We start from the raw sequence: 22,332 nt of genomic DNA on the forward strand, positions 1-22,332 counted from the left end.
TAGTTTACATTTAGAGGATGTGAGCATAGGTTTAAACCATGAAACAACGTGGGAGATCATAAGAAGGGAAAAGAGGGATCCAGAACTGTGTGGGGTGGGGGAGCAAGAGATCACATGTGATGTGACACTCAAGTGTACAGAAGGTTATGGGGGATGGGCATAGGGAAGGAAAGAGGGGGAAGAGAAGCAACAAAAATAATAATAAAATAATGAAACTGTGTTGAAAGCTGCTGTCATGAAGCCTGGTTCTTCACATACTGATTCTAAAAAGGGAGTTGAAAGCAGACTTGGAAGAGATGAGCCCATCAGATCAATGAACAAAGTCAGTGGGGGTGACTTCCAGCTTGGGGTCTGTCTCAGTTTTCTGGTTTGTTGGATTTGGTTGTTCCTGAAGTCCTTTGAACCTGGCACTCCATTTGTCCCTTGTTTTTACCCACCTGTGTATCCACTCTGCTGCAGTGTTGTTGATGATTGGACTTGAGTTGATTCTTCCACACTGTTCTTCCTTGAACAATGCCCCCCTCTGCGGGTGCCATGTGAACAAGCAGGCCCCTAGCTTTTTGCATTTGGCCTTCACAAATCAGCCCCTTGGTGTATCAGAACTCTGCAGGAAACCGGGCTAAGCAGTATTCTTAAATCTCTTACGCTCACTAATTACATCGCAAAGAACTATTACACACTTGAGCAGACCAGTCAAAGATGCGGAATAGGGAAGCTGAGTTGCAAAGAGAAGACACATAATTTATGACAGGCTGTCAGCCACTCTTCACTAACCCTTCTTGGCACCAAGTGGCCTTCCTAATTATGGGTTCTGACATTCGGTTGGTAAGCTTACATTGGACATACATGACCCATCTCTCAGTTCTCAGCAAGTGGGAACTAAAATCCTGCTTCCCTAGATCTAGAAATCTAAAAGTGTCCAACCCAGGCCTGGGCAAATTAAACACACTGTCATCTCTGCATTAAGGTTATATTTTTATTTGAGTTGATCCCTAAGTCCAGATGCCACATATAAGCTACACGGTTTTACCAGCTTTTCCTGCTGACCTACTATTACTCACTGTAGGACTTGGAATCACAATATCCTGGAGGACAATTCTGGCTCTTGTGGTTTCCCATGGAGAATCTTTTTTGTTTTGTTTTGTTTTTCGAGACAGGGTTGCTCTGTGTGGCCCAGGTTGTCCTGTAACTCATTGTATAGACTAGGCTGGCCTCACTAAAACTCACAGAGATCTGCCTGCCTCTGCCTCCTGGGTGCTAGGATTAAAGGTTTGTACCACCTCCACCTGGCTCCCATGGAGAAACTTTAAGTACAGTCTTTTAACCCATTAAGGCTCTTCATCTAAGGATAAGAGATGAGTTAGCCTTCCTCACAAGGTCAGTGTAAGCATTAGATGAGATAATAAATGCAATGTTACCAAGAATGCTGCTTGGAATGTGCCAGTCGCTGCTGCTGTTAGGGATGTTATGTATATCCTCCACCCAGTGCGTTTACAGTCGTGTGTGATTTATGACATCAGCAAAAACACAGTCTGATGAGTAAGGCCACATCCCAGCAATGCAAATGCCAGCACTCCTGTGTGACGAGTGAGCACAGCCCGAGTACCAGCTCCACACAGAAAGGTAAATAAACAAAAAGATCATTATGGTTTGAACCTCAATGGCCTTCCCAGGCTCCTGTTCTGAACACTCATTCTCAAGCTTAGAGTACCAGTTCAAAGGCTGTGGAGCCTTTAGCAGATGGGGCCTGACTAGTGGAAACAGATCACAGCGACTGGCCTTCCAAAGTCACACTCATCCCTGGTTCCATCCTGCTTTGTCTGGTTGGTACCACAAGAACAGATGCTCCGCCACAAGAGACACGGCCCTGACCAGCGTGCCTTCCCTGCCGTGATGAACTGCAGCTCCCTGAAGCCCATAAGCCCAAAAGAGTCCCTTACAACTAACACAAAGAGCATCAATAAATTTGTCTTTAGTCTTTACATTTTAGACATGTATCATGCATAATAGAGTTTGCTGTGATTTAACATACATTAATGCATGATTCACTGGACAGCTCCCTTAACCCTTCTTCGATGTAGCACCCTTCTTTCCCCTGTTCCCTCTTCCCACAGCACCTTTTCCTGTCCCGAACTATTCTTAAGTTATTTATGTCCTCCTACCCACTCAAGTGTCCACCATTCCATTTTGTATTTCTACAAGGTTGTCTTCCATACAGTGAGGGAGAACATATGAGGTTTGTCTTTCCTGTGTCACTCAGCATAATGACCTCCAGTAGTAAGTTTCTGACGTCCACAGAACCACTGAGAAGTCAAGTACAGCCTCTCTCTGGTGTCTTTGAAAGTTGCTCTCGGAGATCCTAGAAGGCTTGTGTCTCTTGAATTGTAGTAATGCAAGAATTGTGGTCCTCTTGCGTCTTCCCTTGTCCTTTGAGTGAATATTTAGCCTGGCTGTGCCTAGTTTCCTGATCTAGAAAGTGAGATGAGCATGACATGATGGCACAATGCCTGTAATCCCAGTCCTAGAGAAACAAGATTAGGAAGATTGAGAGTTTAAGACCAACCTGCCCTACATAGCAAGACTCTGTCTCAAAGATATGGGGGGCATGGATCTCCTGCATAGATCTCATGGCCTTCTTTTCCTTTTATACAGTAGGAATCCCATTTGCTCTAGTGACTCCATTTGTAGTCCTACATTTCCATTTGTGCTATTGAAAATATTCTTCAGTTTATCACAGGATATTTTAGGTGGGCTACCTTGTGAGGAAAAGTAACAAAAACATCACATTAGACTTGTGCTACATCAAGCAAGTAACTACTGAACATTTTGGATGTTCTAAAGATAATGCTCACTCAAAGTTAACTTCCTACAATAAACAACAATCCTACAAGCACAGTGTCCAAAGGATCTTTAACGTGTTTACTTTTTTAATTTGATATTTAAAAAATAATATACCCCAGATTGGGGAGATGGCTTAGTCCGTTAATTACCTGGTACATGAGTATGAGAACTTGAGTTCAGATCCCCAGAACTCCATGAAAAAATTCAGACAGTGGCACAAGCCTGTAACCTCAGTGTTGAGGGCATGGAAACAGTAGAATCTGAAGGTTATTGGCTGGCCAGCCTAGTTGAATCTATGACCTTCAGCTTCAGTGAAATCAAGGTCACTGGTCCTTAGTATGTCACCTGAAAACTGTGTGATTCTGTAGAAGTCACATCTGTTTCTCTGGAGAACTCTAACTAACACTATAAGAAATCCCAAACATCCTAAACTCCAAGCCAGGGCAGGATCTCCCCACTACCATCCTGCTTCTTGAAGAAAACACTGCAACATCACATCACTTAGTAATCAACTAGTGATTGTAACAACCTAATCATTACCAGTGGTTAAAATAGCAGGTTGAACAGCCAGAGATACCTGGAGTCAGGTCCTCTTTCTACAAAGACAGCTGTTTGTCTCAGGACACAAAAGAACCATAGAAGGGAGGCAAAGGAAGCCTTCACTATGAGAAACTGCCATCCCACACATGGGTTTAGCCGGACCATCTTCCCATCCAAAGAGAAGCAAATGGCACAGGCCTAAGTACCACACCAAGAGTGGTGCTGGGTTTGTTGAGTAAGAAATTGTGAGGTTTTAAAGGGGGAACTCTGGGTTCAGAATTTAGCATCCATTCTGACACCAAGTAAAGATTCAATCTCCTAGTGGCAGATTGTGGCCAACTCTCAAAGAGTGAATGTTCCTCCTCCCTTAAAAATGCACTGACCAAATTCATTTCCTTTAGTAGAGGGCTGTCCATAGAATGAGCTAGACAAAGAACACGCTAACAAGAAGCCTGGCAGATCATTAGCCACTCTACCAGAACTGTGCTTGCTCCACAAAAGCAACCAGTGCTATAAAAGAAACATGGTGGATTCGGGGTTGCTGGGTTTTTTGGTTTTGGGGTTTTTTGTTGTTATTTTGTTTTGTTTTGCTTGTTTGTTTTAATTTCTTTTTTATGGTTGTTTATTTGGTTTACAAAAGAACATTATTTTTGTATGTCCTCAAGTTACTGATATTATTTATTGACATACAATCTCCACAGGCACATATGTCCTGCTTTTTTTAATACATATAGCTCCAACTAGTCTTAAACCAGTATAAATGTATGTAGCTAGAGAAACAAGGTATTCTTTGGTCTTCACCCTACCATGGACAGCAGCCTAGCATCCAATCTGGGACCTCCATGTTCTTGAAAAGCAATCCTGTTCCCCCCCCCCCCCCCGGCAACTCCTAAGACCTTACCTACAGTGGCAGAAAAAAATGACACCCCACACCAAACTTTCATCTGAAATGGGCAGAGAGCATGGCTTTTGCTCACATCAAGGTAAGTGGTCCTCAGTTTGCCTCTTGCCCACTGTGTAATGATTCTAGACAAGTCGCTGAAGTCTTGTCAACTTCCCTAAATCCCTTCATTTGTAAAATGGGCAACACACACATGCACACACACACACACACACACACACACACACACACACACACACACACACACACACTTCCTGCCTCAGGTTGCAGTGAATTCAGACAAAGGCTAGAGAGCTGTGGGGCAGCCAGAGGCAACCTGGATATCCCCTGCAGCTTCAGCTTCTGCACTCACCTGTTTCCTGGTCTGCAGAAGCACACGTTTCCCAACATGCTGTGCACCAAAGTCATTCACTGGAAACACAGTAATTAGCATTAGAGATAAAATGACAGTGGTGCAGTGTTAATTACTACCGTGCAGATGTACTGTTAGATTCAGATATCATACATAACATTGTCAAGCCTTTATTTCTAAATTAAAGTGCAACAAACCATACCCTGGCTACACATATTTTTATGATTAATACAAATTAATGTTATTTCATTGTCTAGGGAAAGGATAGAAACAAGGAGATGTTGCATCTAATTGTAACAACATAATGGTATATGTTATATATTCCCCCAGCTCCCTGCACACCGGGAGCTTGCAGAAGGAAGTGTGAGTTTTGTGAAGGCAAAGACGTGCAAGCTCCTCATAGTATCCTAAACTCCTAGCACAACCAGTGACATGTAACCATTTCTGAACCTGGATGAATGAATTGCTGATGAGTGAAGGAGTGGATGAAAATGAATGCATGAATGAATGGATGGATGGATGGATGGATGGATGGATGGATGGATGGATGGATGGATGGATGCATGAAAATACAACCATGTGTATAGAAGGGGACCTTGGGGAAACAGAGAACCAAAAGGCACAATGATTTATTTTGGATTCTCCTAGTTTTGCTTTGCTTTCCAGTCTTCAGAATGTGTTGTCTGTTCCTCATATCCAGCACATTAAAGTCCAGAGTGAGAGCCAAGTAGATCATCTGAAAGTAGAGATTGAGTGATGTTTCACAAGTACCATTATGCATACCAACATATTAGTTCTAGTTGATTAATTCTAAAATCATTACTTTCTTCTTCCTTTAACTTTTTTGTGTTCTGAACCACATGTAATACCTGTATATTATTTTAATAATTAGAAAAAAATAAATTTTATTTGGTGGTTGAAGCAATGTCAAACCTTAAACCATTACATACAAAGAAAGTCCTGAACTGGAGCCTAAAAGAAACATATTCTCCTTTTGTCATAGGAACTAGCCATACACATGCTTGAGGCTGGAGAACCTTTCACATGGATCACTTGGTTACAAGGAACAGTTTACTTAAAAAAAGAAAAAAGAAAATTGCCAATTAGATGTAAAGTTCCTGATAAGTGCAGTTCACATGCCCTGAAGGGACTGGAGTTAGGAGAGACCCGGGAACAGAGAGTTCTGGGGATTCTCATCTGTGTGCCCACTTGCCCACTCTCACTCGGGTTTCTCTCGCTCCCTCCTCCCCTTGGCTGTCTGTCCCCACATGGACCCTGCTTTACAGTAAAAGCAAGTTAATGGAGTAACTGGTAGCTGCCGCTGTCTGACATAGTGAGAAATCTAAGAACTAAACTAATGTCTTCCAAGACAAGGGTCAGAAAGGTAGACGGGCAAGCCACTGGACAGACATTCAAAGACCAGATCTGATGACATTATCAGACATTTCATTAAGCCAGGCAGAGTGGTGCACGCGTAGCTATAGTCCCAGAACTTAAGGCCCGAGGATTGGGAGTTTAAGACCAGCCTGAGCTACATAAAAAGACACTCTCTCTAATTGAGGAGACAAATAGACAGCCAGATAATAGGTGATAGATGATTGATCGATGATAGATAGGTAAATGATTGGTGATTGATTAACTGGCAGATAGACAGATAGAAGAAAGTTACATGAAGTCTCTATGGAATTGCTGAGAAAAAAACTGTGTACCTAAAGGGTCAGAGTAAATAGGATGAAAATCCTAGTAATTCAACATCCAGTAACCCAGAAGCAACCCATCAAGTTTCCTTCAAAGTCTCCCTTAAGCTCCCTGAGCTAACCAAGAAAGTAAGGAAGACACCCAGATGAGAATGACACAGGGTCATTTGTAGAGCTGTGCTAAGGTCGTAGCCCAGAAAAGAAGCTGAGCATTGATCCTAAGAAAAGGGCAAGAGAGGGAGGAAGAGGAAGCAGGAAGTTTAGTAGTGGGAGGAACTGAAGCAAGATGGGACTGGGAATGAGAAATACAACTTGGATGTGAGAAATGGGACCCCATGTGCCTCTCTTCCAATAGCTCTGAAGCTATGTTCTCTGAGTGAGGACCTGAACTCTTTCTGTGTGATGTCTGCTCCTGGGATAGGAAAGGGATCTAACCAAGGTAACTGGACTGGATGCTTGAGACTTCAAAGTGTATCAGTCTCCCACGGGGGCTTGCTCCTGGTCACTCACAGTGGCTTTCTCATCTCTCGCTTGGATCCCTCTGCTCATTGCTTCCTCCAGTTTCTTACACCCAAGATTTTGAGTTTTGACACCATCTCTACCTTCCAAACAACTATGATGAGAGGGACAAATTAATTTTTATAAGATGCGATATACAAAATAGTCATCACAGTTGGTGAAAAATCTCTTAAATTCCTCCCTTCAAGTTCCTGAATGATCATGTGATTTATGCCTTACCAGAAGTATTTTAGAAGCTGGATGTGTAAGAAAAGCCCTCTGAAGAGGCCTCCATGCCCTTCCACACATGTGGATTTATCCTGATGTGTTACCATCAGATGTAAATGGCATAGGTCTACCATGCATCTCTCTGGGCTTTGGGAAGAAATGGAAGGAAAAACCCTGTCTGACCTGTTATCCATTGTCTTGTAGGTCAGTGGGACCATGTACAACACTGGAAGGCATGTGTCCCTCCGCCTGGACAAGGAGCACTTGGTCAACATTTCAGGAGGGCCCATGACATACAGCCACCGCCTGGAGGAGATCCGGCTACACTTTGGGAGTGAGGACAGCCAAGGGTCCGAGCACCTCCTCAATGGACAGGCCTTCTCTGGGGAGGTATGCGAATCTGCCAATGTGCTAAGGTTGAGTGCAAACTTGTAAGATTCAATGCCCGTTTCCATTGGAAGTAGAATCACAGATGGGAGGGCTTCCCTTGGCTCTGTGAAAGGAGAAGGAGCCTGCTCCTTTCTCCACGTGTCCTTTGTATGCGGGATTTCAGGTTCCCAGGAGAGGCTACAGTGAAACAGCATTTCCTTCTTAAACCCAAGTGTAGGGCTCTTGGGACTCCTGCCCTGGTATGTCCAAGAGCACTGGCTCTCAACCTTCCTAATGTTTTGACCCTTTAATACAGTTCCTCATGTTGCAGTGACCCACAACCATAATATTATTTTGTTGCTACTTCATACCTGTCATTTTGCTAATGTTATGAATTGTAATGTAGATATCTGATCTGTGACTCTTGTTGGGGGGTTGTGACCCACAGCTTGAGAACAGCTAGAGAATTATTTACCCTCAAGCCCTCACCTTTTCTATGCCTCTTCCCTTTCGCCTCTCTGGGCTATTGGCCTCTCATACATCCTACATGACAGCACAGCTTCTCTTCTGGTACAGTGGGTCTTACTCACCTAAACATGCAATGCACTGTGAAGTCAATGTCAAGGAACTGAAGAGTTGGCCTGAAATTTTGCAGAACGGAAATTTCATTGTGTCACACCCTTGATGGTGAGTGTCACGATGTGCCACCATCAATCCAGACAAAAATAAATCAAAGTAATGCAACCACAGTTTCAGATGAGATAAAAGATGAGATTTAGCCAGATTTCATCTGTGATGTGTCACTTGGCCTATTTCACTGTGGTATTGTATTCCCCCAAATATTGTGCATGCTAATAAACTTATCTGGGGTCAGAGACAGAGCAGCCACAATATTAAACATAGAGGAAAGGCAGTGGTAGCACACACCTTTAATCCTAGTATTCCAGAGTAAGAAATCCATGTGTTCAAGGATACAGCCAAGCATGGTGACTCACGCCTTTAATCTCAGAAAGCGAACCTTTAATCCCAGGGAGTGGTGGTAGAAAGCAGAAAGGTATATAAGGCATGAGGACTAGAAACTAGAAGCATTTGGCTAGTTAAGCATTTGGCTGGCTAAGCTTTCAGGCTTCTTAGCAGCACAGTTCAGCTGAGAGCCATTGGGATGAGAACACAGAAGCTTCCAGTCTGAGGAAGCAAAACCAGCTGAGAAGTTGGACAGGTGAGGTTAGCTGTGGCTTGTTCTGTCTCTCTGACCATCCAGCATTTCACCCCAATACGTGGTCCGGGTTTGTTTTATTAATAAGAACTTTTAAGATTCATGCTACTTCACTCTTTATTCTTACGAACAATTATAACTTAAGAATCGGGGTCCTCATTATAATAAGTAACAAATAAGTAGGCTCCTAGTAAGAGTCTCAATGACTGATGTCAAAAAGACTTTAAAATTACAAGAGTGTACATTTTATATGGTCTCTTTATTTTATTATTTAAGGTCATGGTTAAACCTGGCATTGTTTTTTTTAATGTGCTAAGGCTATATACTGTCAAATGACCACAAGTTAAAGAAGTTTATCAGCCAGATTTTGATGTTCCCTCAAAATACATTGACTAAGAGTCAACTTAGGGACCTTATTAATTACTAGGGATACAAGGTCTCTTTGTTTTATTATTTAAGGTCATGGTTAAACCTGGCATTTTTTTTAATGTGCTAAGGCTATATATACTGTCAAATAGACCACAAGTTAAAGAAGTTTATCAGCCAGATTTTGATGTTCCTTCAAAATACATTGACTAAGGGTCAACTTAGGGACCCTATTAATTACTAGGGATACAAGGATTTAAAAATGAAAATGGAGAGTTCTTGCCCCAAAGGGGTTCAAAGGGGACTATATTCAAATCATTGAAGTATAATGTCATGCTAAAATGAAGATGTACAAAGGCCCTGGCAGCCTCAAGAAAGACAGGACACATTTTACTTGAAGAGGTGAGGAGAAGCTTCACAAGGGAGAGTGCCCTTTGAACTGGGCTTGGAGAGAAACAATGAAGAATAATTGGAAAATGTCAGCTTTGGAGTCAAAGGGCCTGAATTTGTAGCCCCTGCTTTGACACACACTGTGTTGTCTCGGGATGCCATGTGATCCTTCTAAGTCACAATTTAGACACCACTCAAAGACACTTTGAAATTTTAGTGGGATCCCAGATGTAAGGAGTATTCAATTGATAGACTTTAAAAAAAAGATAAAGCAGGAAATGAGGGATAGGATGAGAAAAGGGCCTCCAGGCATGTCAGGGCACTGTGTGTTTTGAGACACTGCATGTAGATCTCACGCAGTACTTTATCTATCATCTATTAGTAATGATTGCATAGACAATGGGCTTTGACTGCAGTGTGGGATTCTCTCCAAATCTTTAGGGAAAGATGTGCTAGGATTGATTAAGGATGTCTGCTAAAAGTAACCAAGTAACGGAAAACTCCTCTCCAGAGCTACAGGCACTGAACTAGAGCATGGCAGGAAATATAACCAAAACTCCACAATTTAGAGGCGCTGGGGAAGGTCAATGTCAAATAGGAAATATTTAAAGATAAATTAAACTCTCCCTTATAATAATACATGTTATTTTAAGGTTTGTTGATAATTTGCCTGTTGACTTACTTGCTCATTGGTCATTATTTCCAGATTTGTTTGCTTTTTTTTCTCCCTCTGTAAGTCATATTTCAGCACTTAGCACAGCACACTGTTTCAAAGTAGAAACACCATTTAAATACATGGATAAAATATAGACGGTTACTAGGTTAAAATCTTTACACCGTTCCTTCTGTTACTTCGATGTTTAAGTTGAGTGATTTGTAACGTGTACATTAACAACTTATAATTTTGAGTGCATCTTAATGGATACATAATAATCTAACTTCTTAGCATATTAATTTTCCTAGGCCTATTACAAACCACAGGGACTAGATGCTTCAAAGAATCTACATCTGAAAGTTCCCAGAAAGACAGACATGATGATAGATGTCTGCAATACCAGCACGAGGGAGGCAGAAGCAAGATGATCATAAGTTTGAAGTTAGCCTGAGCTACATGGCAATACCTTGTCTCAGGGAAAAAAAAAACAAATAAAAGTTCCCAAATGAACCTGACTATGGCACATTATTGACTGTTCTTGGGTGCTCATTAGCGAGTACATTTAAACAGAGCAGCAAATAAGTAACAAGGATGGAAGGCACTGTCCAAACTGATGCTCCAGTCCTTCCCCAGACCAGGTGAACTTCTATCTCAGGCAGTGTGTTCCCAGTCTGTATATTTTAAAAAGTTTCCAGGACATACTGGTTAGCAACCACTGGGCCAATTATGGGAAATGTTCTTCCCGAGAAATCCTATTTCTCTAAACAGAGAAAACTTAACACCTCCTTACTATGAAGAAGGGAAAGAGAGGGACGTAATAGTAACTGCATCTTGGAAATGGCAAGCTGGGGTACTATATAGACTCAGGAGACTTGGGGAACAACTTCCCAAGAAATAGGAACACACACCGGTTCTCTCTCTCAGACTCTGTCTATCTCTGTCTCTCTGCCTCTCTGCCTCTCTGTCTCTCTCTGCCTCTCTGTCTCTTTCTCTCTCTTTCTGTCTCTCTCTGTTTCTCTCTCTCTGTCTCTGCCTCTCTGTCTCTGTTTCTCTGTCTCTGTTTCTCTCTCTCTCTCTCTCTCTCTCTCTCTCTCTCTCTCTCTGTCTCTCTCTGTCTCTCTCTCTCCCCTGCAGAGCAGCCTTAGCATAAATACAGCTATATCTCACATATTACGATACTGTCATCACGTTTCTCCCCGAGCCCCTCAGTTTGCATGATCTATAAGCTGGTATGGTTTCAGTGCTAGAAACCAGCATTTTGAAGGGTCTAAAATAATGTCCTATGAGGATCATGGTGCACACAGTTGGCTTTTGAGATATTTAACCTGCCCTAATGAACAAGAAGAGTTGAGCACCTATGCCACATGAAGGGCCAATAGTGGAAGCTGCAAACTGAAGACATTCAGCTTAATACATTTCTAACAATGGGAGCTATCTATCAATGAAATGAGTTTGCTTCTGAAAATAGTGAATTCCCATTGTTTGATTTATTAAGCCCTGAACACATATTAACCAATGGGGGAACTATTAGCTTTATTGTACCTTCTAATTACTAAACTCTGCACAGTCCATAACTTTCTTCCAGAAACTTCTTCCAGTTAAATTCGAGTTAGCCTCAAGAAAGGCAAATATTTATCACCCTGTAGCTTAACTTTTCCTATTTCTTTTGTACTGCCTTTGAAACTTCTCTTGGTGTCTATTTCTGGCTGTCCTTTGAAAGGACCCAAGTAGACACTTCTTACAAGAAAGCATGTGCTTATTTTGTTGACAGTGAGTAATCACATTGCCATCTGCCCCATCGATCATTGCTGATCATGATGAGTCAATACCTTGCATTTTCCTTGGCACACTGCAGTGGTCACTAGCTGAAGGGCTGTATATTAACTGTAGCCTTGTCTGGTGAGGTTATTGTAATTGATGGTAATCATTTGCTTTGTTTTATAAAACTGTGTGGATATAAGATGCCATTAGCAACTGCATTTTTTTGTAAAAATTATTAATGTCCTACATGAAGAATTCCTGGATGCCTTATTGGGGGTTGTGATAAATGAGCATATTCAAGGATTCAAATGTCTTAATTTTTTTAAAAGGTGAGGATTAACTGTTTTTAATAATCAAGCTCCTTAGCTTGCTAATCATTTTAAGTGCTTAGATTAATATCTAGTATAAAATAGGTTATTTGTAGGATGAAACAAAAGATAATATTGGGGAGTTGGGGATTTAGCTGAGTGGTAGAGTGCTTGCCTAGCAAGTGCAAGGCCCTGGGTTCGGTCCTCAGCTCCGGGAAAAAGAAAAAAAAAGATAATATTGGGAAAGAGTCATTTTTGTGGATTAAGTTCCAATACTGAGACTAGACAAGAAAAAAAAATCTTTCTTACTTGAGAGAAATTGGACAATTTCATCTTCAAAACCTCCTTTAAGTTCTTCGTTCCCAAGGGATAAAGTAGCTCACTGAAAGCTATACTAGCCACTTCACGGGCGTCTTTGGCCCAATCTCTGACTCATTTTCTCCTCTTTCCATGGCTATTGTACTCCTGCTATAGGCTGGGCTCTGAGCACACAGCACCCAATTTCCATTCAGAAAATCGACATATCTATTGAGTAATACATATATTGAGTACACATGTATACACATAACATACATACATATGTGTGTATGGATATTGTGCATGGTTATACATACTGACAACATGGACATAATTGAGGTTATTCCAAGAGAAAAGGATGAAATAGCTGTCTTGGATCATAATAAGAAAGAATGATGAACAGCATTTCAAATTGCCATGCTTGCTGCTCCCTCTGAAGGTGAAGTAGCAGCATTGACCTTCCCAGATCTCAGCCTCTAAAGTCTCCAGTTCTGCTCAAAAAGCAGGGAGGGGAACTCCATAGGTGTTGCTATGGTGATCAGTACATCATATTTTTAATTGAAAAGAGAGACTAAAAGTCACATGTGAGATATAGGATGGTTCCATTATTTATTTATTTATTTATTTATTTTGCATCTCTGAATCAGAAAAGAGACTATTTCAGAATCAATAACAGAAACAGACAATGCAGCCTCATTCTCTTCAAGGAACCAATTATCTGCATCCTTGACAGACCACTTCACACAAACAACATGAACTGGTAGGAATAAGAAAGTAACACCAAGCTGTCCTGACACATGCCAGAGTATGGTAAGTGCTGAGAACCAGGGCCCATTAGGCACAGACCACTGTAGGATTGGGGGAAGTAAAGGAAATATGTTTAGCATTTTGTTGCTTCACTGGGACCTCCTGATAGAGATTCTTTATTGGCCTGATTAGAGATTAAGGTGGAATAAGAATTGGTGTACTTAAATATAATTAGAATATGGATAGTAAACATGGAAGTGCTACTGTGTATAATTGTGCCACAGAAAGCTCTTCCTTCCACTATGAAAGCCAGATGTATCTCTCCAACCATCATCTACCTCAGTCTCCCTATTCTAGCTTCCCAAGATCCCTTCCCTCCTTCCATCCAGTAGGGTTCTGCCTCTTCTTCACTTCCAGAAAAAGTTGTATATCCCTGTACTCGAGGCCTTGCAAAGCATTTCCTTGTGAGTCAAGACAAGCCCAGGAGATAAGAATGGTTGACAGTTTTAAAAGTTTGTTTGCAAAAATAATGGAAGAGAATAACAGAAGTACTAAGCAACAGAGATCATATGTGACCTGAAAAAAATCAAAGTATTTGTCACCCTTTTTTGTATTAAAAATGTGCTCACTCCAACCAGTCTATGATGCTACCTATCACTGCGGGTCTTATACTTGTTTGTTCTTGTTTCTGGTGGAACAGACATTCTTTGCTGTGGGGAATTTTTGTTTGGTCAGTACTGTATTCCCAGCACTCTGTACATTGAGTACATGAGGACAGTCAACACGTGTTTGCTGCACAGAGGAATGAATTATCTGAGTAAACCCCTTAAGCAAAGAGCTATTTGTCCTTGGACACCATGTACCTAATGCAATGTCCAACGTACAGTTAGTGCTTAAGTAACGTTTGTGAAGTGAGTCATTCAACCACTGAATGAACAACTCAATCAACTGTTGATGTCCCAGGAGCAAAAACATTATAGTTTTTTCTTTGAAATTCTGAATTGTGTTACATTTGTTGACTATACATGAAATATACAACAGCATTTAAATTGAAGCTGGAGGGACTGGAAAGATGGCTTGGCAGTTAAGAGCACTGACTGCTCTTTCAGAGGGCCAAGGTTCTAGTCTCAGCACCCACATGGTGGTTCAGAACCATCTGTAACTACAGTTCCAGGGGATATGAAGCCCTCTTCTGGCCTCTGTGGGCATCTGGCATGCACATGGTACACACACATGCATGCAGGCCAAACATCCACATGCATGAAATAAAAATAAGTAAATAAAAATAAATTGAAGGTAGAATATGTAGATATTTTATAGGAAGAAAATACATTTCTTAAAAATTTTTAAATGTATTTAAATATTTTAAATGTATTTTAAAAATACCAATCTATTTCTATCCTTTATATGATGAAAATCATAGAAGGTTTGGACAATTAGTGTCACTATGAAGGGATTGCAGATCCATCAGAGGGACAAGGCACAGACTTGACTCACAAGTGGCTGTAGAATCTCTTTGCCAATACCTGGCCACTGTCAACCTACTATGTAAGGAACTTCCATTAGGAACAGATAGTAACTGTCTATCATATGCTACATTGAATAAGACAGCTACAGATCCCTATCTATGAGGTGTTTCTAGTCCGGTGGGGGAGACAGATAATAAGAAGAAGAAGAAGTGAGTAAATCTGTAGCATCAGAATTCGGGACAGATGATGAGGACTTAAACAGCAGAGAAAAGAGATCAAGAGTGAAGCATGGAGGCTTGAGTCACAAGTCTAAACAGGGTGGCCAGTGAGGGTCTCACTGAGAGAACAGAATTTGTTAGGGTGACAGGGAGATTGTCTAAGGATCTTCCAGGTGAGCACAGTACCTCGCACAGTAGCTCTGAAGTGAGAGAAAGCTGTGAGCATTTACACAACAGCAGAAGCAATGTGAGCAAGTATGTGAGGACTGGAGAGGATGGAGAGAGAGCATATGGGTCCTCCTGTAATTGACGTCGGATGGACTTCAGCTTTTATCCTGTCTATCCTAGGGCACGTTGACAAAAATCTCTCTTTTAATCAGCAAACACCAGTTCAGTGAGTTTGCCCTTAATGTGAGCTCCTCGTCTGGGATAATGAAGGTCCAAGATCACACAAGCAAGAATGTCAAGGTTGGGGTTAACCCAAGACTTGTGATCCACAACACTGGTTTCTCTGTAAACTCTACACTAATGGCTATTTGCCTACCTTCAGCTGTAGCTCAGCAGAGAAATTCAAGGACTGAAAAGCCAGGAGGGCTGTCTTTAAGGATCTATCAGAAGACCTTGTCTTCCAACCAGTCCCAGAGTGGGTTGTACTCCTTAAAAATATCCCCCCATATACATAATGAGCTGTGGGGTAAATACTGCTGAACAAAGAAATTGAATGAGTAAATGAAGATAATACAGACTAGAGCTTTCAAAGTGCCTAAATTATAGCCAGTATGTCTTAATCAAAATTCTATAGTCATAATGTCAACCCTAATGAAGTTAATGTCAATATTAACAGAAAATTTTGAATTTATATGTTAAATTATTCACAAATTCAAGGTAAGTGAATTCTTCAGGGCACCTGGGAAGAGCAGTGGAGTAGCTAGCTGAGAGCTAGTGTGTTAGAATAATTCATTTCGTTTCTTCATCTCAGCCCTGGAATCACTCCCAAGATCAAGATAGGGAGCTTGTCTTTGCCAGGGCCAGAAGCCAAATTTAGAGTTCTGGGAAGCAGTCCTATCCAGATTGAGCAAAGTGGCCTTTGAGAAGCTTAGCACATAGGGATTGAGATCCCAGATGCTGACCAGGCACGGGATAAACACAACGGCAGGAGGGTGGTGACCCAGGGGTTTTTCTTAGGACATTTTTATAATTATGTCTGGGAAAGGAGAACTCAGTCCATTGAGCAACTTCCAGGATTGTCAGTTGTAGATGCTGTCAGTGGGACAGTCTAAAACAGGACACTGCAGTTGAAGGCAGTCTGCTGAGTCATTATTTCACCCACTCCATCCTAACCTGCATGTAGTTCTGATTTGGCCTACAAGATGACATTATGATGCCCACCATCCTCTTCCTTGGGACTTATATATCCTTTTGTATTATTTCCCTAAAACAAGCAGGAGTTGCTGTATCACAAAGAAAATTTTAAAGACGAAACTTGAAAACTAGAATTTGATTGCTGTTCAGCTTCAGACCTGACTGTCACCATAGCAACCATCACTGTCATCATTTCACGAGTGTTTAATGTGGTCTTGGTTTATTTTGAAACCAGTGAAAGGGAACTAGAAAGATGGCTCAGCAACTGAGAGCACTCACTGCTCTTGCAGAGACTCCATGTTCAGTTTCCAGCATCAGGCGGCTCACAATTGCCTCTAACTCCAGCTCCAAGAGACTTGAAACCCTCTTCTGGCCTCTGTAGGCACCTGCACACATGTACTGTGCATAAATTCGAACAGGCACATACACATAAATAAATTAATTAAATTAATTAATCTTAAAACTGAAGCCAGTGATAGCACACCTAAAGGGATGAGTAATGCTCATAACACTTCTGTGAACTAGCCGGACTTTGAAAAAAAAATCTCATTTCCAAAGCCACAGGAATGAAAATCAACTGAGAAAAGATTTCTTAAATTGAATGGCTTATTCCTGGTTGTCCTGACCCATGTCAACAGTTCATAAAAACTTGAAGAGGTTCAAGAATATAGACTTGGACTTGAAACAAGTGATTGTATTCACAGTCTCCATCTCTGGTAGCTGTGCCAGGAGCATCTGTGAGGTCATCTCTTCCAACACACCTGCAGAGTCATCACCAAATGCCAGAAAAGGCAAGAGACCTGCCAGAGGTCACTAACCTTCAGTGGTCGAATTATGAACAGATCCTAATTTTCCTGACTCAAAGTTTCAGTTTTTAATGTGTCACATTAAATTTACGGTTCCACCAAATCCCAGAGTTCAACAGACATTTTAGGTAATTCAGTTGAGTCACCCAGTAGAGAGTAAGAATATCCCCAAAATCATATTTCCTGCATCACCAAGCAGAATGGCATTACACGGGCATTTTTAGACACGCCTCAAAACAGCAAAGACATGGGCCAATTATTTCACAAACATAAGCAATGACAAGCATCCACAAAAGATGTGACTAGAAGTCACCAAATTACCCCTCCAAAAAAAGTATCAGTAATGCCAAACCAAGCCATAAACAGGGTTGGGTTGCAAGAAATGTAGAAATAAAGCTCAGAAAACTCAAACCAGAAACTACGGTCCTTGAAGATGCTTCCCTAGGTTTCAGGAGGAAAAATCGATCACACTGTTGCATTAAGTGTAGCAGGCTTTCTTGGAATGCGAGCACCCAAACCGTGACATAGAGACTTATTATTAATTATGAATGTTTGGCCATAGCTTGGTCTTGTTTCTAGCTAGCTTTTTTAACTTAAATTAACCCATTTCTATTAATCGTGCTGCCCTGCCATTCACCTCATCTATGTACCGTCCATCCTGTTTTCCTGCTTCCTCTGTGTCTGGCTGGCTGGCCCCCAGCTAGCTGGCTCTCCTTTTCTCTCTGCCTGCCAGCCCCACCAATCCCTCCTCTGCCTAGCTATTGATCATTCAGCTTTTTATTAGACCAATCAGGTGCCTTAGGCAGGCAAGGTAGAACAGCAACACATCTTTATATGGTTAAACAAACACAGTATAAACAAATGCAACATCTTTACATAGTTAAACAGCTATTTTGCAGCATAAACAAATGCAACACATCTTTACATAGTTAAAGTATTTTATTCCACAACAATTAAGTACTTAGAGACAGGGCTGTGGAGATGGCTCACTGCATAAAGTCCTCACTCCAGAAGTTGAGGACCTGAGTTTGGATTCCCAGAATGCCTGTGAAAGAGTAGAGGATGTAGCGGCTGCCTGTAAATCTAGCACTTGAAAAGCAGAGGCAAGGGATCCCCAGGGAAAGCTGACTGGCTGACCTAGCTAGAATTGGTGAGGTCCAGGCTCAGGGAGAGTCCTAACTCAGTCAATAAAATAGGTAGTGATCAGAGAAGCTGTCTTATTGTCTTATTTTGGCTTTCTCTTGCTGTGATGAAACACCATGACCAAGAGCAACTTGAAGAGGAAAGGGTTTATTCAGCTTACACTCCCACATCATAGTCCATCATCAAAGGAAGTCAGGGCAGGAACCTGGAGGTAGAAACTGAAGCACAGGTCATAGAGGAACACTGCTTACTGGCTTTGCTCCTGTGGCTTGCTCTGACTGCTTTCTTATAGCACCCAGGACTGCCAGTCCAGGGGTTGCACAGCTGGCTGTGAGCTGGACTGTCCCACATCAATGGAGAAATTTAGTGGGGGTTTGTTCTCAGTTGAGATTTCCACATTTTTTTTCAAGACAGGGTTTCTCTGTGTAATCTTGGTGTCTGTCCTGGATCTCGCTCTGTAGACCAGGCTGGCCTCGAACTCCCAGAGATCCACCTGGCTCTGCCTCCTGAGTGCTGGGATTAAAGGCATGCGCCACCATTGCCAGGCTAGATTTCCTCTTTTTAAATGACGCTATCTTGTGTTAAGTTGACATAAAACCAGCTAGTATGGCATCCAATGTCAACCCCAGGCTGCCATGCATGCATGCACGCATGCACGCATGCACGCACATATCTCACACATGTGCCATACACATGTACATATATTATGCACACACTCACACTCAAGAAAATTAAAGAATCTGGAGCTATAAATAGTGTTTCTGTGCACTTTGAATCTTCCCACTCACATGCACCAATATCCTCCAGAATGGTTTGGTAGCAGTAAATAAAAATCACCTAGGTAACAATATTGTCTGTCCACCTGGTGAATGTACTGCTATGAAGTTCAAAATAAAGCCTTTTAAAACTCCTAGATTCATCTGCTCTGACATATCGATAAACCTCTTTTGAAACAAAGCTAATCATCTCCACGGCGCTGGCTTAATTGCTCACCAGTTGACAGATAATAAACAGACCTGAGGATTAAAATATGAACTAATTACTGTACTCAATTCCATTTACTTGATTTCATGTTCCATTAATTTTTTTTTTGCACCGTTTCTGGTTGGAAGCCTTAGATTTATGGTCACCTCAAATGAATTATGCCACTTAGTTGCCTATGGCATGCTCATGCTCTGAATCGGTTGGAAAAGGGCAGAATTCCGGGCAGTAAATACTGAGGCAAAGCAGCGTAGGATATAGTAAGTGAAGGTAATTATCCATTCCCAAATACCAGCCAGAGTCGGCATCTATAAATCTATCCCCATCTCAGCACTGAAAGGGCAACACTAGAATCACATTCATGATTATTCATCGGATCTGCTTGTTAAGGTGATCTCCAGGAACTGTAGCTATCTCTGCAGGAGCTGGGCTAGAGGGAAGCAGAGAAAGCGTGCGAAGGGGATTGACCTAAGAGTCGTGCACACCACACAGGGCACATTTTAACGCAGAATATATTATTTCAAGAGCCTGCTCTGTCACCTGGTGGCTATGAAGTCCTGGTAAAGGAAGGGCTGGGTAAATTGTCCCTGGCCTTTTTGAGCAATCATGATGGTCCTCTGTGTGTTACAGGGTATCTACAGAGCACCAATAAAAAGACAACAAAAGCCCTTCCTGTGGTGAGGGCCTTTAAGTCAGCAGTTCTCAACCTTCCTAATGCTGCCACTCTTTAATACAGTTCCTCATGTTGTGGTGACCCCCCAACCATAAGATTATTTTCGTTACTGCTTCATAACTGTAATTTTGCTACTGTTATGAATCATAATATAAATATCTGTGTTTTCCCATGGTCTTAGGTGTCCCCGGTATAAAGGTCCTTCAACCACTGCTTTAAGTGATCGAGAAAGTGCTGTTTGAGTCAGTTACTGGCCAGTTTAACAGCACTCAAATCTCTCGCAGATAAGATATAGTAGAATAATTACATGAATTAATGGGGCCACTCCTGTCAGCTATAATTTACTGAACATATAATATGGACTTCTCATATCTGATCCTCACAATAACTGAGTGAATGAGTGCTCATTAGCACCATTTTATGCATGAAGTTAAGAAACTTGGAGAGGGTTAAAGGACCTGCTTTCAGTCCATCCCATGGTGTATGCAGGAAGGAGCTAGGATTTGAACTCAGGTCTCTGACTCAAGGTTGACATCTCTGGTGTTGGCTCTAAGTAACTCCTTGATGCTGGTTAAGTCCACTGTCTCTAATACTGAATGTCCTACTCTGAGACCTGACATGATTTTTAATTCCTCTGAGTTCTGCTTTTTTTCCTAGCTATAAAGTAAGACAGGAGTCTAGCTCTCTAAACTGTACAATCTGATGTGAAATATGACCCACCTCATTCTGTGTGCTTGCCGAGGACTGTAGCTCCTTCATGTACCTCCCCACACAGAGGAATAGGAAAGCAACCAGGTAGGCATGCACAGATGTACAGCTGTAATTTTCTCTCTTCACTCAAATAAAATAAGCATGGTGTTGTATACCTGTAAATTTGTGTATAAACATATTTATTGCTTCTTGCAAAGCACAAGAAACTATATTCCTCTGTTTCTGTTTCTTGAACAGATACATTTTCTTGGTTTGCATAGTATTTGCTGAGCTAGAAATTTCTGAATTTGGCCTTGAAAGTGAATCTTGAAGGAGCGATTTGGTAAAATGAGCTTAGCCTGGAGGTTTTAAATCACAAAAAGGGAAAGTCCTCATGGATCACAGGTCTTCTCACCAGGGCTCAGTGCTCCTGTACGAGATCTTCAAAGCAAACCACTGAGTCTGCTTCAGTAAAGACTCATTGTGTATGGACCCAAATGGCCACTCCAGCACAGCTGTTGTTTCTGTAAGACCCACTATGAGGGGTCAAGCATTTCCTGTCCATTGCACCTGCCTCTTAAGGTTGACCTGCTCCCCTAGCCTAGATGATGAGCTGTGACTCGCTTGCATGAGCAGCCATTAACATTTTAGAGGTGACAATTGGTGGGCTTATTACTTCCTGGGTTTGACTCCTTCGTCACTTACTAGTTATGACACTGGGCAGGTTATTCAACTTCCTAGTGCCTCAATAATGAGTTTTCTCATTAATAAGAGGAAACAAATAGTGATGCTCCCTCTATAGGGAGACTTTGTCCCCTCCTCAGCTTTAATGAATTTAGTGTACAAACAAAATATTCAGTGATAACAGTATGACATCATTTCCCACTCACTAAGTACCACCACAACTATCTAGATACTTCCATCACTCTGAAAAGCTTCTTTGTGGCCCCTCACAGTCAATCTTCCAAGCCCTGACCCTGGTACCATCACTATACCTTTGACACTCTTGAACCTTTTGTTTTATTTTATCACACTGTTGTGGAATACTGTTATCCAGGCATGAGATGGCTGTTGCCTTCCTAAACTCTCTGTGACTGTGATTATTCACGAAAGACCGGCACAAGATAGGACCCATCAAGAAGATGAGAGAGGGCTCAGAAGGCAGCTCATTAGCCACGTAAGACCCCATCCCTTCATCAGGATGTATAATCCATTAGCAATTGCTGGGGCAAGGGGTGTTTTTCTTTGGTGGTTAGCCATACTCCTGCAGGTAACATCTATTAAGCTTAGCGGTTTGCCAAGCTGGACTTTGGTGGAATTGTTTCTTTGATCTGTCTGGGTGGACAGATGTTTGTTCACAGATTACTCCAGGAAAAATATCACACAGCTGTGGTGATGCTGTGTTCCCCAAAATATTGTGCACCCCAAATAAACTTATCTAGGGTCAGAGAACAGAACAGCCACTAGATATAGAGGCCAGAAAATGGTGGCACTCACGCCTTTAATCCTTTCACTTGGAGGGCAGAGATCCATCCGGATCTCTGTGAGTTTAAAGCCACACTAGAAACAGCCAGGCATGGTGACTCACACCTTTAATCCCAGGAAGTGAGCCTTTAATCCCAGGAAGTGATGGCAGAAAGGTATATAAGGCGTGAGAACCAGGAACTAGGCTGGTTAAGCTTTTAGGCTTTGAGCAGCACAGTTCACCCAAGAGGCATCCAGTCTGAGGAAACAGGATCACCTGAGGAATTGGCGAGGTGAGGAGGCTGTGACCTGTTCTGCTACTCTGATCTTCCAGCATTCACCCCAATACCTTGTTCCAGG

The 22,332-nt window shown here is 41.8% G+C and overlaps 1 protein-coding gene across 1 annotated transcript in view; it reads left to right on the forward strand.

Annotated features, from left to right (window-relative positions):
* Positions 1 to 22,332, forward strand: part of Ca10 (carbonic anhydrase 10) — a 513,556-nt gene that overhangs the window by 399,418 nt on the left and 91,806 nt on the right. Inside the window, exon 4 of the mRNA XM_059269621.1 lies at positions 7,262 to 7,447. Within this exon, the coding sequence (XP_059125604.1) occupies positions 7,262 to 7,447 (186 nt within the window). The remainder of the gene's footprint in view (positions 1 to 7,261; positions 7,448 to 22,332) is intronic.

The sequence above is a fragment of the Peromyscus eremicus genome, chromosome 8a, assembly GCF_949786415.1.
Source record: "Peromyscus eremicus chromosome 8a, PerEre_H2_v1, whole genome shotgun sequence".
Lineage (NCBI taxonomy): Eukaryota > Metazoa > Chordata > Mammalia > Rodentia > Cricetidae > Peromyscus > Peromyscus eremicus.